Below are 22810 nucleotides of genomic sequence, written 5' to 3'. Positions count from 1 at the left end.
CCCTTCATCCTCCTTTCCAGATTCAGACTCTTGAATCTCTTCAGGAAAGGAAGTATCTCTCTCTCTTTTATCAGAAACAACTGTACAAGAAGGATTAATAGCCTGAATTAAACCCAGAGTTAGACCCAGTAAGTTACTCCTGTCTAAGGAAATTTGAGGTGGATTAGATATATGCTTAATCTTCTGTTCTTTTGTTTTTTAATGACAGGAAAATGGGACCAACAGTGTTACTAATGGCAGCAGCAGATTTCCCAGGGGTGAGTGCAACACTCTGGCAAAGCAGGGTAGTTTTCCCTGTTCCCTTTCTCAGGATCAACAAGAGTGGCACACCCTTGCCCAATGAGGGGACCCCAACAGCCTTACCATAACTGATCATATTATTATTCCCTTTGTATCAGAATACAAATCTCTAGGCTTTACTCTTACTATAACTAATAAACTTGTGACCAATATTCTAATGTTGCTGGAAAGGCAGCTGCCAAGTGTCCCAAGATGTAGATGTCTGCCAAACATACCCTGTAGCTTGGAAGTGTGCATATAGAGGGGTTCAGCTCTATCACTGGTCTTTCAAGTCAATAATAAGACAGGGAAGCATGAAAAGCACATATGATTGCCTTGATTACAGGCCCTAAATGAAAAAAAAAGGGGGGGGAGGGGCCAGACAGTTTGCAGGTGTGAAGGAGAAGATAAAATGTTTAATAAACCAGCTTGTGGTATCACTGTCACACATTACAGCTCCACAATTCTTCTGGACATCCACCATTCTGACTTATTCAACGCTGCCAATTCTGCCTCCACTGTAGTACATACCGCTCCTATGGTACTGCTTTAATATCTCTGCCAGCTGTGCTTACTTACTGTACAGCTAATGGACTATAGACTGTGGTTTAAACTACAGTCTTGAGGAAGCAGTACTACAGGCTCTTAATGAGCACGATCCCTTGATTACTCATCTGTTATGATCCATACAAAGTTTTACCGACAGCAGAACAACATAACAATGTTGCCCTTCTTCAATGGGTAGGAAAGGGGGGGCAGTAAAATTCTGGTATCTTATTTCTGTGATCAACATAGAAACCACTACACATCACATTTTTCAAAACTGACAAACTGCAGCAAATTACTGTTTTTCTTTATGAAGTAAGATATCTACAAAACAAAAGTGCTCATGTGGGACATTGCAGCTGTGGCACAGCTTCATAGTAGCAAGTTTACAGCCATGTGCAATTCCAGTACTTGAAAAGCAAAGTGTTGCTGTAACAATAATGTGAAAACTGGTAAAAGTGAATGAGTTCAGATGTTAAAAAGAATGAAGCAAAGTACTTACCTCATCACTAACAAGAACATGTATTCCTGTGGGTCCTCGTTTATAAATCTGACTTATCTGTCGTGGGGAAATGTTGAAGAGTTGAGCTATCTTTTCCGTTAACTCTATTGTTGTCAGCTCTTCCAAATAAATAGCATGGTAAACTAGAGAGAGGAGGAGGATATATTAAATACATGGGGACAACAAGTTACACAAATTATGCATTTGTTTTGTTTATTCAACTTGCGTTAACTGACTTGCATCTTCGGTGTTGCCCTGACCATTCTGTTCCTAAAATGTTTCCATCTTCCCAAAGCTGACACTCCTTGTAAAGTACACCAGAATCATTTCCAGCTGGCAAGGAAATGTTCTGCTAATGAGGTGCATGGCACACAAGTAAATTAATTCCATTCTATCAATACCAGCTTTCATTTATGTTTAGAAAACTGGGATGCAAAGTTTGAATGTGGCAGTTTCTAGCCCACAAGTCTCAAGTCCATCACTTCATTTGCCCACTGCACACGTCTAAGCCAACTAACCATACACTGCTCCACAGTCAATGTCTAAGCCAGCCACACTAACCATGAACTGCACCACAGTCATAGTTGTGCCTAGCAGTTTCACCAAGATAAATAAAAGCAGTAGTATCACATAACCAAGCAAAGGACTTGCTACACAGAAAGCATGTTCCAACTTGCATACAGAATTAGTGCAATAACGCACTTCAACTTGTGTACTCTGCCACACCATAGTGTAATTTAGTTAGTGAATAAAACTGGATCTAAAACACAACTTAACACAATGCACAAAAATACTGACTGCAATATGCTGGAAATATTTCTGGCAAACCAAATGTCTTTACAACTTTAAGTCATCAATAAAGATAAAGACTATGACGAGAAAACAGCCCAAGCTAGTATAAAGAAGGAAGTTTAATCCCCCAACAACCAACAGGACCTATGCAAGATTGTGTGCAATTCTTCTTCCACAGCAAGTAAGTTTGTTAAGGTATCACCATCACCACTGGAAAGATAACTTAGGTCTTCCTGCAAACCTGATTAATGACTTGAGTTTCTTTTAGCCTGAAAGCTATCTGTTGTGTTCATACATCTTGGGTGTGTAATTGTATCGGTTCAAATTTATAAGAAAACATTTATTCAGTTATTTAGTACAATAAGCAGTTACTTATTTTGACATTTTGTGCCACTTCTTGGGTTTTGCTCCTGGTCTTGCTTGCTGCCCGAGACAATTTTTTTTTTAATTTCTTTTTAATCAATGGAAAGTAACTTTCCTCCACCTGAAAACATGTTGCACTCATTCATGGTCGAATGCTAATGGAATTGTAAAAAAAACGCACATCTATATTATTTCTTTCGTATAAAACCATATTTATTACATATTTACATAAATAAGAAAAAATACACAGATAAACAATGCAGTCATACAACTCCTCTCAAGTTAGGCATCATAAAAAAAAAAAAAAAAAAAAAAAAGAGAAAGCTTGGTGCACCAACACCATATTTTACATAACACTGTCAAAAGCTGTGATTTCAACACTCTAAGATGTACACCTTAATCCAATCATGAATTCCCTAAACTCACCCCCATCAGATATTGACAGAACACACACACACACATTACAGTACAGAATGGACCATCACTTTACACACACTTCTCTTGATAATCCCCCATATGTACATAACTATAGTTCCCTTATTTCCAAAACAGACCAAAAATATAAATACATATATAAAAAGTACTTGCTGACTCATATTTTCAATTGCATCCTTATTACTCACTCATTATATGTCAACTTAAATGCACTGACACTTAGGTGAGATACTACTCATCTCATCTTGTTTTGTTTTTATGCCATTATAATCCTTAACCATTGAACCAGCTAGGAGGACATCACCCTCTCATTCGATCATTATGTTTTATGTCATAGTCAAGAAATCCCTCTAGCTGGCTCACTTGACTTCCAAGGGAATATCTTCAAGAAGCAAAGACGTCATCGTGGCACTGCAGTCTTCCCTTATCAGGCTCATCAAATACATTGCCTCCTTTGGTATGTACAAATCCAAGCATATCACTCAAGTGGAAAGGTCCTAATGATTTTTACCAAAACAATACAGGCCTTAAATCCTTCAACTATCACTGAGATTGAGTCTGGGATCTGCTTAATGAGTCTGCCATGAAATTCCAGTTGGAGGGAATGTACACTGCCTGAACAGTCATGTAGTTTTGGGCCTGAAATTCCCAAACCAGAAGAGACAACCTGCAAAGGAAATATGACCCCCTCCCCCCACTTGTTCACATACCAGTAGACTGTCATGTTGTCTGTGAACAGTTGTAGAGGACCTGGGCAACGAAGAGACTGAAATGCTTGTAGATCTAGTAGCAATGCTCGCATTTCCCCGATGTTGATGTGTTCTGATTTTTGGAAAGGAGTCTAAATTCCCAGAACTATGCATTTGCCCAAGGCCACTCCCCAGCCCACGTCTGTTGCATCTGTGTAGAGATCTAGGACTGTGGCGAGAGTATGGAGGGCCGATCTGGATTTAGGTCTATCTGTTGGATCCACCAGAGCAGTTCATTCTTTAGGCAAGGAATGAGTGGGACTTGGTATTCTAGTGGGTGAGAATTCTAGGTCTTACCTGAGGAACCAGTGAAATTTCCTCATGTGGAGTTTGCCATTGGTACCATGGGAATTGTTGAAGCCATGAATAACAACACCTTAAGGAACTCCCTGGCTGTGATGTGAATCAATGGGAGAAGGGAGTGAAAGAAGGACCAAAGGTCCTGTACCTTCTGAAATGGACACAACACTAAATGTCTGTCTGGATTCGACAACCCAGGAAAATGTGGTCCTGTGAAGAACTGAGGAATGACTTCCTGTAGCTGATGATGAGTCCCAGTTTTCTGAGGAGGGAAATGGTGGTCTCCAGGTTTTGGTGTACAGTATGGGAAAGTTGGGGCTTGTAAAAGCAGATTGTCTGGGTACGGGAAAATCTAGATGCCCAAAAGTCTGCAGTGTGCAATATCTAGAGCCAGGCATTTTGTGAATACCCCTGGTGCTGTAGAAAGAGCAAAGGGCAAGGCAGAGAATTGAAAATGCCAGGAACACAGAAAAACAAGAACTTTCTGCACATGGGGTGAATGGGGATGTGAACGTAAGCATCTTTTATATCTAGATATGCTACCTATCCCTTGTGGAAGGAAGGGGAGGGGGGTAGAGTTTGGAGAGTCAACATTCTGAAGGAAGGAACCTTTATGAAGGTGCTGAGATGGGATAAATCCAGTACTGGTCTCCAGAGGCCATCCTTTCTGGGTACTAAGAACATTCTTGAATACAAGCCTTTTCATCTTGAGGAATGTTTTGAATGGAGCCCTGTTGCCAAAGATCCAAAAGGAGCTTTAGAAGAGGGACAAATGCTCTTGGGGGGAGGGGGGGTTAAGGGACAGCCCCCCAAAGGTAGGGGTGGAGTTGCAAACCATGAAGTATCCTTTTTTTGATTATGGAAAGAACCCAGGTGTCTTGGGTGATGCTTTCCCAGAAGAGAGTTTGACTGGCGAAGGGAAAAAGGAGACATCTACAGGGTAGTCAGAAACTCCCTGCTTTGTCAGGAAAGGACTGCTTTTTTTGTGGGAATGGCTGAGAACTCCTAGGCATCTGTTGTCTCTTGCCTTCTCTGGAATACTTACCGGAGGGGTATTGAGTGCAGCTATGGATGAAAACAAGCTTAGAAGGGAAATTCCTGTGAAACCTGGACACAGGAGAAACCAAGATGTGTTTCACCTCCTTGAGCTCCTTGTTTTTTTTCCTGTAAGGACTTAAATGGAGAGGCCGCTGCCTTACCAAACAAGGATGAATTGTCTAGTGGTGCATCCATTAAATTAGATTTGAAGTCATCCTGCAGGGGCTGCAGCCTGAGTCAGGAAAATCTTCTAAGAACTGAAGCAGTAGCAGCTGCCCTGTCACAAACCTCTGCAGCACCATAGCTGCATTTAATGGAATGTTTTGCCACTTGGAAGGAAGCTCCCAGGATAGACAGAGCCAAGGTTTTTCCCTCTGAATCTGGAAGCTCTGCAATGGCACTAGATGCCTGGGACAAAACCTCCAAGGAGTACTTTGTCATATCTGTCTGATAATTAATGGCCCTGAAAGCCAAGCTGGCTGACATATAGGCCTTTTTACCCAGTCTCTCAAGGGTTCTACTCTTTGTCTGATAGAAGATTAGAGGAGGGAAGCATCCTAGAGGGTTTGTCTGTAGCTACAGAAATAACTGCTGGGTCTGCAGCAGGGCACCTAAACAGGAATTTACAATCCTCAGGGACCTTATAGAAGCGGTCTGGCTTCTTGGGGACCAAGGCCTGAGAGTCTGGGGATTGTGAAGCATTGTAAAAGGCATCCAGAAATGCAGGATGCACAGGTGGAACCTGCAGAGGGGCTAGGGACATCAACTTGTAGAAGTTGACATAATATTTTCTAGATTTCAGAAATTTGGGACGCATCCCATTTAAAGTGTCCTCCCATTCTCAGAAGGGTCTCACCAAAGGATATCTCTTCTACAGGGGAGTCGGCACCAACTGACTCCGCTTTAGAGGAAATGTATTCCTGGGGAGAAGGGATATGTGTAGACTGAGTAATCCAGAGATTCCTCTTAATCACAGGAAAATTCATCATAGGTTCATAGGTGTGTACTAAACTAATGGCCCTGGAGCCTTTACAAGCCTAGCCCACAGAAGTGCCCTGGCATTGTGCCGCCAGACATTAGTTCCCAGTGCCTCTATCAAGTAGAGACACTGGAGTGATCCCAGGGGTGAACTTTCTATTTCCTATCTACTCATCAGACGAGTCCTAATCCTTTTTTGAGAAGGCTGGGAAGCAGCTGTAGGAGCAGGCTAAGAGGAAGGCTGCTTAAGTGCCATGAAGGCCTTTAACAAGCTTTGAGAAAAGGCCTGCCAATCTGTTGGGCCTCTCTGGTAGGGGACAAATGCTTTGTCTTTTCTTTTTTTCTTTGAAGGAGAAACCATTCTATGCAATGCTGGAGGACCGGACAAAGGCCTACATTCAAATGCATCCGTTATCTCTTCTCTTACTTGGGTGCAAGGTATCCCCCCCCCCCATGACCCTTCGTACTCTCAAGCCTAGGTTCCCCCACTACATCCTGGTTGGATGTTTTGTCTGACCTCCACAGACATGTTCCCGGCCGAAGTCAAGGTGGCCTCATCCGTGCCTGAAGTCAGACAAACCTCCGGGTTGACAAGTACCTTGGGAGAAATGTCTGACATTGGAGGTGCAGCGGAAGCCAGACCGAAGTTTCTTGGCCTTGTGCTTCACTGGCTCAGCATCGGACCCAGAGGTAACTTCCATATGCTTAGCTAGCAACTTTAGCCGTTGGCTCTCTAAATATAGAGAGGAAAGTCTGCTTCAAAGGATCTTTGGAACAAAGGACAAGCAAATGCTAGAGGGGTTGTGGTAAGGGCCGAAACAAAAGGGACACTGAGGATGGCTGCCCTTGTGTGGAATTTGTCTTTCACACTGGCACTTGCCCTTTTTGGATAACAACCAAAACAGTAGGAAGAGGAAAAAATTCCCCAATGGGACACATCTGGCAAAAAGATGAAGTTGCAACCGCTGAAACAATCAGACCAACAGTCGGAATGGCGTTCTGACTGGCAGCAGAAAAGTTCTGAAAATGGTATGTGAGTACATTACTTTTATGGCCTATGTCCGACAGCAGCCTACGTGCAACATCCCACATACCCTACATTAATATAGGGCTTTTGTATACTGGCCATCAGGCCACCTTCAGGCAGGAGATCCCTCAGGGTAAGAATACTGCAGCAAGCAAACAGAAGGACATCTAAGCTGATATGGGAATGGAAAAAGGATATTTTACCAATAGTGATTACAGCAAGTAAGGGAATAAAAAATAGGCAAGTGGGGATTGGAATTTATTGGAGAAAATCAGCAAAACAAACAAGGTACTGGGAGAAATAACCATGGAGTTAAAGGTAACAGAGGTAGGATGAAGCCAGGAATAAGTTGACTACAGGTTAGAAACCATCTTCGCTACCAGGTATAAATACAGTATAGGCAAAAAAAAAAAATGGATAGGGGAGTGTTAAGTGAAAGAGGAGCTCTGGCTGACTTTTTCGTTGAGTCTAGAACAGAAGCTACTGTTAAAAAAGGGATAATTAGTACGACATAAAATACAGCATGATAACTACAAGACTATCAAAAGAGATTAGAAAACATAAGAAAGAGAATGGCAAAGCAATATACAAAGCAACAATGAGAAGACATCTGTATGGTTCTCAAACATGCAAACAAAATCAGGAATTAGGATTTTTGTATGGAATGGTTTATGTAGAGCATTTTTACACCTAAAGGAGGTGTCAGGAAATTTTTCTTTGGGTAAACAATTGGTGAAGGCGTGAGGGAAAAGAGAGAGGTAACGGATTGCATGTTCTTTGGGAATATAAAGAATAGGCAGATTTTAAAATTCCCTACAGAGTACTTTTGTCAGAAATATTAGAGGGGCAATGACTAACAGAAAATGATTATTTTGAGCTCTGATACAGCATCTGATTTGTCTATGCATTACAATGGTTCACTGTCATTTCTGTAAATGTATGTGTGCCCATGTCATTGTTTAATGGATTTGAATTTAATAAAGAATTATTTATTGGCATTTGTTTACCAAAAGTCCACTGGGCCAGGAACAGCCCATTTTCATTGAAGGCCAGGGAGAAAAGTTCCACAAGGCAGTTAGTATGAGTGTACATTTTTCAGAACAGTTAATAGAAACAAACAACACAATACAAAACACAATAGTAAATGCATAATAACACAAGTAATACAAAAAATAAAAGCCCATCTCAATCTCATCTGGCAATATACCTGTACTGACCATGGCTAGCCCTACTACCGCCATTCAGATAAATCTTCCTCTGGCACTACTCAAAGGTCAAACACACACACACAAAAAAAAAAACCTACCATAATGAATTGTCTTAAATGAATGTATATAACTGTATATAGTATTACTGTACTTTCTTCCTCAAATACATTACATTTACTGCTTTATTACTGTATACTATATATACTGTACACTTCTGTAACTTCTCATCATACTATGCCATGATACACTACTGTTTGCTCGATTGTTTGCTCTATTTATACTCGTCTCTGACTTTCGTATTTTTAGGATTGTCATGTATGTGGAGCTTTTCTCCCTGGGTCTCTGCTGAAAACGAGCACTTAATTGCCCAGTCAGACCAACCAGGTAATCAAATATAAAATAAATAAATACAGAAAATGCAATTTAAGGTGCAAACAGTTCATGAAACATATAATAGATTAAGCAATTATATTACAAAAACAAATAGTAGAATAAGCCAGTGCAATATTACAAGGCATGAGTATTGAGTTTAGGGTATCCATTAGGTAAAATAAATAGGTGTTCCTGTAGTAGTAAGGATAGATTAGAGGGAAGGGAGATGTGAATACAGGTGATATTAGTTGAAATATGCAGGTTTTGGAGGGATATGAATTAGGGCACCTACAGTGCCACAGGGTGGAAAGATGTTGCTGCAGACATTTTTTTCAAAGAAGACATTACTAGTGGTCCTGATAGCTAATGGGAGAGTATTCCATAGTTTAGCAATGGAAAATGAGTAGAGCATTTGGCCAGCTGGGAGTTTTGGTTTATGTATTTGAATTAGAAGTTGGTTTTCTGACCTGAGTGGGCTAGTTGGGTGACAGTGAGTTAAAATGGATGAAAGGGCTGGGCAGTTAGATGGATTGTACAGGATTTTGTGTGCTATAGTTAACTGTAGGTAAGTTAGGTGAAGTGGGATGTTTAAAAAAACACATTCTTAGCCTAAGGAGTAAGAAACCACTACAGGTCAAGCAAAGTACTACTTTGTTTGCCTTTAAGGCTAGTCTTGATGACTGGATGGTTAGACGTAACTTTATACCATGATTATCATGGTGGCCCCGCTTGATTTGGAAGGTGGGCACTGCTAAGTACTAAAAGGATGGTAAAACTTTTTAAATGCATCTAAGCGTAGGTGGCTAGGCCTCATCCGGATCCTGTGATTGCTTCCTTAGTACTGTCCCCCATGTTCCTAAAACAAGTCTATGAATATCAACCAGAAACAAAAAAACAAATCAATCATCTGAAAACATGAATTATGCTCCATAGCATAATTCTACCATTACAAAGAACACAGACGATTATGCCTGTGGTGTTATCTTCCAATAACAAACATTAACCACACACTCGTCACTCCCTCCCTTTGTTCAAAAATAACAATCCTTGCAGCTGCAGAGTGGACAATGACCTTGCACCTATTTTAGACACTTAATCAGCTAAATTAGACTGTACTACAGTGTTTCTGGAAGAGGAATAGCTATGATACTAACTGAAAAACATGCGGGTTTAGACAAGTCTTGCAAGACAGCTGAGGCAATAGTGTTCTGGACAGCCTCAGACAGAGGCTTCTTCAGAAGATCAGCCGCAGCAGGAGGAACCACACTTGTTAAGCCCGAAATGGAGTTACAAGAATGACTCTGGACTTGTACTGAATGGCTTTCTGGATGAACCTGGGTATTAATCAAAGTAAGAGAAAGGTGCAGAATAATTGGGGGGGGGGGGGGGGCTTTCTGCATAACTGCATCCTGGTGACATTCAGCTAGTGCAAGAATCAGTGAGCAAAAGTTACTGTATTTTATGTTGATCAGGAATGCAGAACAAGTCACAGGAAATCCTCCCTAGCAATGGAAGTTTCCATGAAACTGAAAAGCTTAGAGACCACTGGGGGAGGGGGGCTAACAGCAGATGACTGATTGACCCCATCTCTGTTAGAAACGGTCTTCTAAAGGAGTAAGACTGGCCGTCAGAAAGTGAATAGTTGACAGTCCACTCCCATATCATCAAAGCATGGAAAGAACAAGTTTTTTCCTACTTGTTTATGTATCTTACCACAGCAATGTTGCTGGTGTGAATGGTAACTTCACCATGAGGGAGTGAGTCTTGGCATTTCTGGATACCAACAAGGATTACTCTCAGCTCCAGAATACAGACATTCAGATTGCAGACTGGCCTTTTGGACCATGCAGCTTGGCACGCTTGCACTTGGCAATGCCTTTCTCCACCATAGGGCAAAAAGGTCAGTTGTGACAGCCACAACAAGGGTGGATAGGCTTCAGTTTTGCCCAGACTGAGGTTGGCAGTATGCAACCACCATTTTAAGTGAGCTATGCATGCTCTGCTAATTCTGACTTGAAAAGAGAGGACCTTCAGTTGCAACCACTGTACTTTAGTCCACTGCAGGACCCTGAGGTGAAACCCCAAAAGAGGAACCATGGATATAATGGCTGCCATGAGACCCATTATCTTGAGACAGAATGCAGCTTAGACTAACATATATTAAAGAACAAATAGGAGGTATTCTTTCCAGCAAGATGACAACCTTGCAGGACAGAGTACCCATAAACATGAAGGTTCCACCTAGGACTTTGCAGTACTCACTGTGATTCTCATGGAATGCAAAAGCCACAGAAGACTCCCGTGCAATCACCAGCTTGTTTGCTGTCAATGCAGCCAGGAGCCAGTTGTCCAGGTACAAAAAACACTTGGCCCCTTCCAGTCTCCGGTTTTCTGCAACTATAGAAAACACATTTAGTAAACACCCTGGGGGCTATGGACTGCTGCAAAGGAACTGGAAACTGGTACTGACCGTCTCTTACCCAGAACCACAGAAACCTGTACTCTTCATCACTCTTTGTAAGGAGACTGCCATCTTGGAAGTTCAAACAGTTCATTCAGTCTTCCTTCAGACAGACGAAGCTTGACTGCATTATGGCCATCAGAAAATTTGCTTTGCAGACATATTTGTTTAGAAAACTCAAGTCCAGTAAGGGTTAAAAGTCATTTGTCTTCTATGACACTAAAAACACACAGGAGTATTACCAACATACTCTGGTCTGATGGGATGTCAAATGGCTCCATTTTGAGTGAGATTCAATGCCTCTTTTTGCCACACTCTTGGCAGGATGGATTGTTGAGTAATGGAGGTGTGCGAGTCTTGGGTGGGGTGTAGAAGGGAATGATGCATTTTCTGGACATGACTGAATACACTTGACCTACGTGACTGCCAGACTTGCTGGTAAGTGGGGGGACAAAACCATTACTGCATGCAAAATGGAACGGTTGGGCAGGGCCTCAAATATTAAACCATTGACCTCAAGAAAGAAGAGGCTTTGCCCTTGGAATTGCTGTTTTTTTGGCTTACAGTTGGTGTTTATTTTAGAAGTTTGCTCCAGTCTCAATGGTTCCTCCAAGACTTCTGATTTCCTTGCTGCTGTAGGCTACACCACTACAACTGTTGTGCATCCTAGAAACATGACACAGCAATGTCTGAAACTTTACATCAAAAGCAACATGAGTTCTCTCTCCTTTTTCACTATCCTCCAGTTTCTCCTGAACTTTTGGTCTAAAAAAAGCTGACCCTTAGAAGCAGAATTAAAGAAAGATGGCTTAAAATTTTCAGTAAAATCGGTCAGGTGTGGCCAAGCATGGGAATGAATATCTGCTGGTGTTGCTGCCCTCTTTGCACCATCTGTGGCTTTCAGGTCCAAGTAAACAGCAAGGTTTGATATGGAAGAAATCTCTGCCACCCATAAACACACTTTTGCCTTCAGCTCATAATCAGGACACTTCTTTAGCGACATGGTCATCTTGTATGCCCATTCTTGCTGAAATTGCAGCATGAATGAGAGAGTAATGTCCATAAAACACAGGTAGATAATGCATAAAACCACCTCCCAGTACTATTCAATTCCCTGAATTCTTTATTGGGGGTGGTGGGAGATGGGGGGTCTGTAGAGTGGGAGCCCTTTTGAGAGCAGACACAGTGATTATACAGCCTATAACAGGAGTCTGAACTCAGCAATTCCAATACTTGGGAAAAGAGAGCATCTCAGACCTCCTCAGGACAAGGTGTCAGAACAACAAGATCTTCCAAGGCCTCCCTGTGAACAAGAGCAATCATCTTGTCAGCATGGGGAATCGCAAAGGAAGAAGGCTGAGAAAAAAATGAAAATCGCCTGCAGGATCCGTTGGGGGTGATTGATACTGTAGGATCTTGTGGGCTATTCTCTCTTTTTTGCCTCATCAGCTCAACCCTCCCCCCAAACCCTTGGACACTCTGAGAAGTGAGGCTGCACCATCCTTACTGTCTGAATGGTATGGGAAACTTCATGTGCTTCCTCCTGCAGATGTGCTTTTCACCAATCATCTTACTGGCAGATTGTAGAAGAGGAAGAAGCAAGGCCAGTACTAGACACTATATGCAAATCCCACTGTCTGCTCTGCGATCTTCTGTTCTACTGCTGAGAAGAGGTGGAAAGGAGTCTCTCTGGCTGAGAACTAGCAGAGTTACAGGGGAGGAGGGCAGCATGCAAAATTATCTGTGATGTTAATGTGAAAGTACATGCTGAAGCACTCACAGTCAAGGGGACTGACAATGAATTCTGTAGTTGCATGTTGATACTGATGCTACCAACATCAATAAACTCACCAGTGAACAGCCAGCTCTGGTTGATGATGCCGAAAATTCCACCAAGCTCAAGTCTGCCAAAAAAAGACCTTAGGCCTGTGGGCTCAAATGCAGAAGCACTAGAAACCTCCAATGGTGCCAAGGGCATTAACAGCAGTACCAGTTCTGAAGGCTTGGCATTAAACTCTGGAACTGCAAAGATGCCTGGCACCAACCACTACTGCTCCATCACTGACACGGAAGGCAAGGGCTATGCACCCAGTGGCAAAACAACCCCCAATACTCTATCTTCTGTCAGCATCCACTCTGACTGCTATGGAGATGCTGAACAGTCTCAAAAGTACAGGTGAAAGTACAGTGACCAAAGAGAATGCAGTGAGAGATAGTGCATGGAAAAGACACCCTTATTTGACCTTGAATCTATGATGGAGGAGATGACACCTATCTTGTACTGCACTTATAAAGAGCTCTCATCATCTCCTTGTAGCCTAAATTCAACAAAATGGAGCAACTATAAAGAAAATGGAAAGATCCAATAGATTTTGTACACAAAAGTCTGATATATCCTTAGGCTCTTCCTCCGGATTTGTCCTGCACAGAAACATTTCAAAGAAGGTGCACCTACAACTACAACAGCAAAGTTTCAAAACACCTGCAGAAAAAGCAGCTTGAAAACTAGTAGGCTCTTCTAGTCATTTTTTGAAATAAGGGTAGAACAGTAATGAGTCCTTAAAAAAAAAATTCTGTCCTCATTCTCTATACACACATCAACTCTGTCCTTCCTACCCATATTTGTTCTTTTGTTCTTCAGCTTAAGTCCAAACAGCCTCACGCCTGCAAGGCTTCAGAGCATCACCTTTTTCAACTCTTAAATGGACTACAGTTTAAGGCAGGTCAAGAACACATGAACCCATTCTACATCCCCCTACCCCTGCCTTACATTTTCGAACTAATTCCCACACATGGGTACATTTTTTGAAGTTTCACTGGCATTAAAAGTACAGGTGTATGCACTTTCACACAAACGTATGAAATCTGTACAAGTTCACAGCACCTTTTAACAAACCACATATTTCAAGCAGCTGTGCCTTCTTACAAGGGACACTGAATTCTTCAGTCCTGTTATTCCAAAGGGCACTCTTCTCTGTAAGATTAAAGTTGAACATTTTACAAGCTTACCTCACTAATATTTTATTCAGTATTAAATGTACTCCATGCTTTCATTATTGATTTCGCAATCCCAGACCTCCAACTCACCTCTGACTTCTTAGCCTCCTTTTAGCCTCATTCATTCAGCCCTGAAATTTTGCACCATCACAATGTAGTAGACAAAAGTTTAAGCTATGTCTCTATCAAGAGTATGATCCCTTGCTCACCAACCAACTGATATGGACACTTTACTCCAGAGAGGGGGCTCTTGCCTCAAAAACAAATTTCCATAATACTTGTCACATTTCTCCATTCCAAATGGTATTAACTCTGCCAGCCAGTTCTTACAGATTTTACTTCTAAACCATTTCCTAACCTGCATACCTGCTTCTGATTAAAACAGCTCCATTTATGTCAGCCTTCAACATTGTCCAAATTCTCTATTCCTCCCACTGTACAAGCACCTTTCCTAACATGAGCTATTTGGACTTGTTACACAGAATATCTGAACAGCTTGAAAATAAAAATTCTAATCCGGTGTACCCATTCCTCCCATACACTTCAAAAGCATCACCCCCCCCCCCCCAATGGGACTTTAGGGCATCTTATTACCCAAATAAACTACACTACCTACTTTTTAAAGTTGTGAATGACCTGGGAGATAAACAAAAAAGCCAACTAAGTATGCAAAATCATAGACATGATAAACATGCTTATCTACATACTCTGATATAATTCTAATTATATCATTCACCCCTTCTAGAAAAAAAAACTTCCTTTTCAGCTCCTCATAACACAATGCTATGGCTGTATTCAGGGAATCAGTTAAACCACATAACCCTGACATTTTAATTTTGGTCCCTTCCAAAAGGAAGACACAGCTGATTTCCAATTCTGTCCAACCCATTAACACCTATGTGGTGTGGAATGTCACACCTCTAGCAGACAATACATAGCTTGCATTCCAGAACATTTTCTGAAAAATACTCAAAAAGCATAAAACAGATAAATAAAAGCTATTAAAACTGCATAAATAGCAATGTTATCAGTAAGTATTCTTTGCAGTGATAGTAGTCAGTGCATTTATAGTTTTTGCCATAAAAAATGTAACGTATTATAATGCACAAACTCCAAATTATATTTCTGATAAACTTTCACAAACAAATTCTCATATCCTGGAAATTGTACATCCTCCTAGACATATACTGTTCGAACACTTTTGTTAACAAAACAAACTTTACTCCCCTGCTCTAAAGACTTTGGTATACTGGCTGGATGTCCAGTGCTGCAGGCAGCAACCTCCCTACTGTGATGAATACTGCAATATGAGAATGGAAGGACATCTTTCATATAACAAAAAAAAAAAAATCCTCTAGGAATACGTTTATTGAGATATTTACAGAAAGATGAAAACATTTGCTTAATTGTATAATAATCAATATAAATAAAACTGAATATCTCTCAAGAAGTGCAACTTACAGTGTAAACTTCAAAGACAGTTTCTTCAACAACATCTAAGGTTTCACCTGACATCATGCAACAGTTGGTAAGTCGCTTAATTTTTGAAGTACATATGAAAATACTGCTTACTGTCATGACAAAGAAACTAGCAATATCTTGGGTGCAGTGTGACATATATGGGCAATGGCAATAAATTTTCCCATCACCCACCATGGTATACCAACACCATGCCCCTTAGCATTTAGGGCCCTCCGCTATAAGAAAATGAACAGAAATATGAATAAGTGACTAAAAGTAATTTCCCTACTGCAGCAGACTCCAGATTAACAGTCTTAGTGTCATTTTGTTAAGTCCTTCCACTTTCTAATACTGCCTATTATTAGCTGGCAAGTCGCTAGGTTAAAGAAGCCACACTAAAAGGTTTGGATGCCTTTAGGAGCTATGGCGTGAACTGGAAATATACAAAAAAAAGGTGCTGTATGCTTGAATTAGTTAATTTTCTCACAGGCCTTTTGTATGCTTCAGCAGTCTCCCTCACCTGACTCAAAACTTGTATTCAGTACTTTAAACAAAACCACACTGAATGCATTTTTGGCATTCACACAAACTTAATACAGTTTTCTTCCTAACTTGGACATTGTCTATATTCCTCAGTGTTTTAAGGATATAAACAAATGTTTGCCATACTCCAAGACATCCAAACCTATCCATACATAACGGGTCCATTATACAATGCCATCTCAGCAAAGACGAGAAATGTGCACGTTGACTGGCCAATCCAATCAGCGCGCACATTGTAAATTCCAAAGTAACCTAAGTAAGAAGTCTGTCCACTAAGGAATCATGCAGCGGCGACCTCAACTAAACTAAAGACTCAAAGTGAAAACAATAAACAACATTTAGTTAATACTGCTCCCAGACTGAATAGTGCTTGGTCTTGTAATCTTAGTTTGGTTTGATCTGTGTAGGGCCATAGAGCGGTCTTTATTGGAACTCTGAAGGCACATCTTCATTAATGGAAACACTGTAAGACTTAGTTGTATGGAGTAGATGTAACGCTTTAAATTATTTCCTTACTTGCTTTTTAATTTGAGGGGAGTATTGGTAACAAGAAATATGTTCACGCACATCGCAAACGTGCGGCTTTCATTTTTTTTCCACGGTGTTTTTAAGTGGAGTTTCTGAGTCTATTAGCTTGTATTGAAAGAATTCTAGTTTCTTTCGGCCAGGAGCATTATAGTGTGACTGCAGCCATCGGAGGCGGTGTGACTATCACTTTTGTTTGTTTGGAGACCCTCGTTCATTCACGTTAGTGGTCCAACAGTTGTGCTTAATGAAGATTAATGTCTTGTTTTGTGCTGGCACTTATTACTTCTACTGTGAGCTCTTAATTTAACACAACAAAAATTTTAAATGCTTTTTTTTCCAAAAACCTTCAGCGAGTTAGAATGATGTATTTTGTATAGATGAGTGACATCCTTCCCTAGTTATTTATATAGACATGAACATTTACTTTTCGAGTTTGTTAGCATTTCTTTCTTAGTCACAGAAAAAGTTTATCCTGTTTCTACAAAACTCAAATAGTTTTCCTTGTTGTTACTAGTACACTTGCAAAACAGTACTGTTTTTCTGCAGCTTTGCAAATGACAGTTCATTAATTTAGGAACCTGATTCAGTACCGTAACTCAAACCTGAAATATATAAACAGCCGTTATTGTTTTGTGTATTGTGCCTGAGCAAGATGCAGGGAAAATATCTGGAAGTATCATTATAGTAAAACATACAAAACCATTCTACAACTGGAAACTGTACTTTGTTTTACTGTGCTTTAAAAATAAAATACCTAACACACATACAGTAAAACAGCCATTAACTACCCATCTTCCTAACCTACTTTAATATTCAAAAGGAATGTAAACCCTGCAAAAACACCTTACCAGCAATCATGATCCATGCTGCAACTGTTCTACTACTAGAAACTATTTTACATACAAAATAAATACGCAGAACCACATTATATAAATTAAAAGACAAACAATAAGCATGAAGTAAAAGTGTGGACTATTTTCTCTCCCAAAGTGGAAGAATACAAAGTAAAGCAAACAAAACCTAAATAACAACACAAACATAACACAAAACTAATACCACTGTATTATAGCAATAACCCACGGCTGGGTGTGGGTAATGCTGGATTTACGCACGGTTGGCTTTGTTTGGTCACTCTTCGGCGAGTGACCTAACAAAGCCAACCGTGGGTAAATCCAGCATTACCCACACCCAGCCGTGGGTTATTGCTACAACATAGCCTTCACCATTCTTTTGGCTAACAGTCATCTCACAGCCATGGTTCAAAACTGAAACTGGTCAGCAGGAAGATGACAGCACTGAAACCTTGACACCCTTGTGAATGGCTGAAATGGCTTCTCTTGACGACAGCAACACCTCTGCTGTCAGCAATACCTCATTTAGCAGGTGAACCACTTGTCATAACAGACTATCTTCAACATTTCAACAATAAAGTCTATAAGAGAAGCTAATGGTGGAATGTAAAAGGCCAGGAAATTATCAAAAGAAAGGATAAGTGCAGGAAAAAGACTAAGAGGGAATATCAGTTGGCTAACAAAGAGGCTAAGACAGCAGTTGCAATAGCAAAGAACAAGGCATCAGGGGCACTCTAGCAACTTCTGAAAAGTGACTCAGCAGATAGTACAAAAAAAAATTCAGGTTGCAAGGCAAAAACATACAGATAAATAAGATAATCATTAGACACTCTTCACAAGGGATGTCAGCAACGACCTGCTTACCAAACCACAGGACATCAATGGCATATGGAAGGAGTACTTTCCAGCAACCTCTGAATGAAGAAAACCCCATAGAAGCTATACCGCCCCCAGACACAGCCTACAATGAAGGAAGAAGAGCCCATCCTAGAAGAAAAAAGAACAGCACTAAAGACAATGAAGTCAGGAAAAGCAGCAGACTTAGATTAGGTCATGGTAGATATGAACAAGCTGTTGGGTGAACTAGGGGAGAAACGTCTCTTGAGGGTAATAGCAGTATGAAGAGAAAGGTGTATCCCAGATAAATGGGGAATAAGCATTGCAGTGCCAAAGTACAAAAATGTGTAGTGTAAAAACTAACCATAACAGTAAATGTTCAACCAATCACTGTTGCACTATTGCAGTTCTTGCAGGTTATCCTGCCAAGGGCAACTGGACATCTATCCAGAGTACCAAAGATAAAAACTTTGACACACTGTATATGTCCAGCATATAACCCCAGCCCACAGGCATACTGGCTACAGTAGCAGATGTATAGGTGTGTGATCCTCATTTTACCTACATCACTAGGACCCTGGAAAGCCTGAGTGAACTAAAAAAGAAAAAAAAAACATGACCAGGTAAAGTGGTAAGGTAAATGCTCACCTCGGTCCACAATACAGAAAAAATGGGGAAAAGAGAGAGGGAAGAAACACAAGTACTGGAATACTGAAACAAGGACATCAAAAGGGAAACTTTCACAACTGTAGGTAGTACAGAGGTACTGAACTCCTGTCACACTGCATTAAAGTGCTGGTAGGAATGATTGCTAAGCAAATATGTAATGTAGTAAAAAGTAAGATGGGAAATGAGCAGTTTGGATTCAAATCAGGATGCAACACAAATGATTATCATGAGATAGTTGAAAAACTAAAGTTGAGTCCAACTAGGCATTCCTAGATTTCGAGAAAGCATATAACAAGATCACTATAAATATGATTTGGGCAGTCCTGCGATGGTTCAAAGTCCAGGAAGCATTGGAAGAATTAGTGCAGGCTACGTAAAAGGATCCAGTGACAAAAGTACAGTGTTCAGACTCGCACACAAGTAGTTCCTGGTTGGAGTGGAGTAACTGCTGTTCAAGCTGTTGATGGACTACATTAGCAAACAGGTCAGAAGGGATGCAGCATTACAAGCAGGCTAAGAACAAGAACTTCAGCAAATGATAGGGGAATGGAATGCAATGCAAACCTGAAGGCCCATGGGATGATACTGAGTGCAAACAAGATAGCTGCCAATGGAGGAAATCAGTAGAAGCTGAAAACTGAGACAGAAGGAAACATAGTGGAGCAGGTTAACAGCTTTAAGAATATGAAAGGGGTGGCTGAGAAGAAGGGATGTCTGAGTGAGATCAAAGCTAGAATCAGGAGCGCTGCAGCCAACTGGCACAGAGGATACATCAGGGGTAGTACGTGACAGAAGAATGCCAAAGAAGTTGAAAAGCTGTGAAATACAGGAAGAAGGTAAGAGTAAATGAGGATGTCTAGCAAAGAGTTAGATAAATCTCTGAGGAAGACCTACAACAGTCAAGGAAGACCACCTTAAAAAGGCAGGAGAGTGGCAGTGACTTGAGAAAGATGGCAACTGTTGTGGAGACATCAGGACCTAATGTAGAAAACAGAGGAAAAGGGGGGTGCGATAATTTACACTTTTATGGGCAACATTTCATTTACTGGGTTGAAGCAGTTAACAGAGGTACATTTTGCAGCCAACTACACAAATATCTTTATGTATTACTTTGAAAGCAAATGTACATTTATTCCACAGATTTTTACAGGAACAGGCTGGTGTATTCCAGTTGTTACACAGGTGACCTTATTTTTATATGAAAAAAAAAGTTTAATTATTTCTAAGTTTACGAACCAGCAAGCTTTGGGTGACCTTTACCAAAATTTGGATTCTCTCACAGTTAAGTTTCTGAATATGAAGCTGATTGAGATTATCTGTTGCTAAAGAGAAAAATAGAGAGAGCTTTTTGGGAGAATGAAAGGATTGCCAGGGTGGGAGTGGGGTTACTAATTTGTTGAATGTACTTGTTTCTGGGAGGCTCCCAGTTCTTTTTAGAGCCACTTTACCACTGTTTCTTGAATGTCTGATTGCCTGCACACAGCAGAGTCTGCTTATTTTCCTTTTTATAAAAGGATCCTATGTTAAGGATGAAACATTTAGCAAACTTGGAGAAGCAAAGACTGAAAATTTTAAATCAACCCTTGAATCACTTTCCCATTCTCATCACATTTTTTCATGACTTCAGCAGCAGGTAGTCCAAATACAACCTACGTATCAAGAGGAGATTGTACAATTTCAGCTTTTACATCTGCAGGCAAATTTTGAGAACCTGATCATGCAAACCTTTTCATCACAGACCCAGTATCTGTTGCACTGGAAAAGGCATCAGCAGAGTCAAAAGAACATTTCAAAGTCTGTTTCGTGACTTGAGAAACAGAAGCAATAAAATAATTTAGAGAACATTTACCATCAGGAGGAGGAAAAGTGGCAGTAATGTTCCACATATTTTCAAAAGAAGCAAGCAGAAACTTTAAAGTGTGACCTTAACAATTAAGAATTCTAAAAATGAGTGTGACAGAGGAATACACTTTTCCAAAACTATCAAAAGCCTTCCCACCCTTGTCAGAGGGGCAGACATTAGTATTTACTAAAATGCTTAGCTGCAGAACGATTTGGCAATTAAATCAATGCAGGGTCAGAGCAGGGATTAGATCAGCAGCATTTGCAAGCGTGAACAACCTTATACAATCTATTTACCTTCCTGGGGGCTATTGGCTGACTGTCGGGCATACTGCAGGCTGTAATAAAAACATCCTCCAAAGTTGGAACAGGAGGTATAGTAGCAGGCCGAGGAAATTAAATTCCAGTTGTAATAATTATTTTTCAATGACATCTCCTCCAGTGAGTGTAGATTCATTCTAGACAGTTTCAAAAAAGGAAAATTTTATTAAGGGAAAATCAGATGAAATACTCTCCTGCAAATCAAAATCTGGTGTCTGAGGAAATTAATTTGTTCTACCAAATTTGATTCTCTGTTCATCACACTGAAAATCTTCAAAAACTGAAGAATTCCTTTTTCAGTATATTCAGAATGTGAAGGGTTAAGATCCCAAATTGAACCCCTAGCTAAGCCCAATAAATCTTTCTCATCTACAGTAACAGAAACAGAAGACAAATGTTCAACTTTCCGATTCTTAGTGAAAGGGATATCCACAGAAGCAGACACTCATGTGAGGATCATCTTCCCCACGAAACAGGCATCTTAGTCTGGCTAGGCAGACTCCTCTCCCCAAACCAAAAGCCGCAGGGGACATGTCTAAAGGAATTCAAGGAAGAAAATGAGTGGCCTGAACCTGAAATTGGCTACTGCATGTTCAACCATCTGCACTGACACAAGTAAGCACGAAAGTGGCAAAGGCTAATTTTCTTAACTTTGTAGATAGAGCCAAGAAAACTCAGGGAACTGGTAAGACATTCCATGGTAAAGCCAAGAAAGAAACCTAAAACGTGGACAGTGAAGTCAGCAGCATTCGGTAAAAGGTTAATATCAAGGAAGTAGTGTTTTCACCAAAATTTCACATTGGTAGGCATAAAACTCAATTGCCCTACCTCTTAAAAGTAATTAATAAACTGTAAACTCAAAAAACTTTACGCTAAAATAAGAAAGAACTATACAAATGTCACATGACAGTTCAAAAACATTAATCCTAGCAGAAAACAAATGCAGAAGATTTTTTTTCTTCGAAGGGATCTGCCAGCAAAGAAAAAGCTAGCTGACCACTGATACCTGAAAGCCTGCAAGAGGAGCACTCTTCGGAGGCAGGAAAGCAATAAAGGATTTAGGGTCCAGATCGCTGTCTTGTTCCCTGCTTAGCTCATGCTGTCAGGTCTGTGTGCATGGAAGGCATCCTTAAGCTTTAGAAGTTTGGCTGCAACTTCCTAGGAAGGATAAAACCCATACAGCTAAGGCTATTTACTTCAGCAGTGAACTAATGATGAACATCTAAGGTTACTTGGGCCAAGAAAGTGTTATCAGATCAACCATGCTCTCTTTTTTACTATTTTTGCTGAACTTTCAACTAGAGTAACTGGCAGAAAGCACCCCTGCACTAAAAGACTATAACTCATTCCGCACCTTTCGGTCCCAGGGCTCAGACTGAAGCTCCAAAGGCGGTGGTGTTTCCATATTCATAAAGGATGTGCACAACTCCAGACTGGTAGCCTAACATAACGCATCAGAGATACTTCAGGTGCAGCTAACACTGGTTAATACACAGATTCAGGTCGTAGCCTGCTATGGGTCCCCAACCATGTCCCAAGACTCTAACTCCATGTTCCTAAGCACCCTGGAGAATATTAGGGTCCAACCTATCACTCTCTTAGTAGGCGACTTCAACTACCCCTCCATTAACTGGATAAACTACTCATGTACCAATACACTTGCCCAATGTTTCCTGGAGTTCATTAATTCCAATTCCCTGGACCAGCTCAT

General features: G+C 40.7%; 1 protein-coding gene across 2 annotated transcripts in view; it reads right to left on the bottom strand.

Annotated features, from left to right (window-relative positions):
- Positions 1–22810, bottom strand: part of TFCP2 (transcription factor CP2) — a 1028615-nt gene that overhangs the window by 131134 nt on the left and 874671 nt on the right. For both annotated transcript variants that reach the window (XM_044083452.1, XM_044083451.1), the window contains exon 14: positions 1328–1470. In XM_044083452.1, coding sequence (XP_043939387.1) covers positions 1328–1470 — 143 coding nt within the window. The remainder of the gene's footprint in view (positions 1–1327; positions 1471–22810) is intronic.

The sequence above is a fragment of the Protopterus annectens genome, chromosome 9.part0 (assembly GCF_019279795.1).
Source record: "Protopterus annectens isolate FY-2018-M chromosome 9.part0, PAN1.0, whole genome shotgun sequence".
NCBI lineage: Eukaryota > Metazoa > Chordata > Ceratodontiformes > Protopteridae > Protopterus > Protopterus annectens.
The sequence above is the reverse complement of the archived record's forward strand: the minus strand, read 5'-3'. Positions and strand labels throughout refer to the sequence as shown.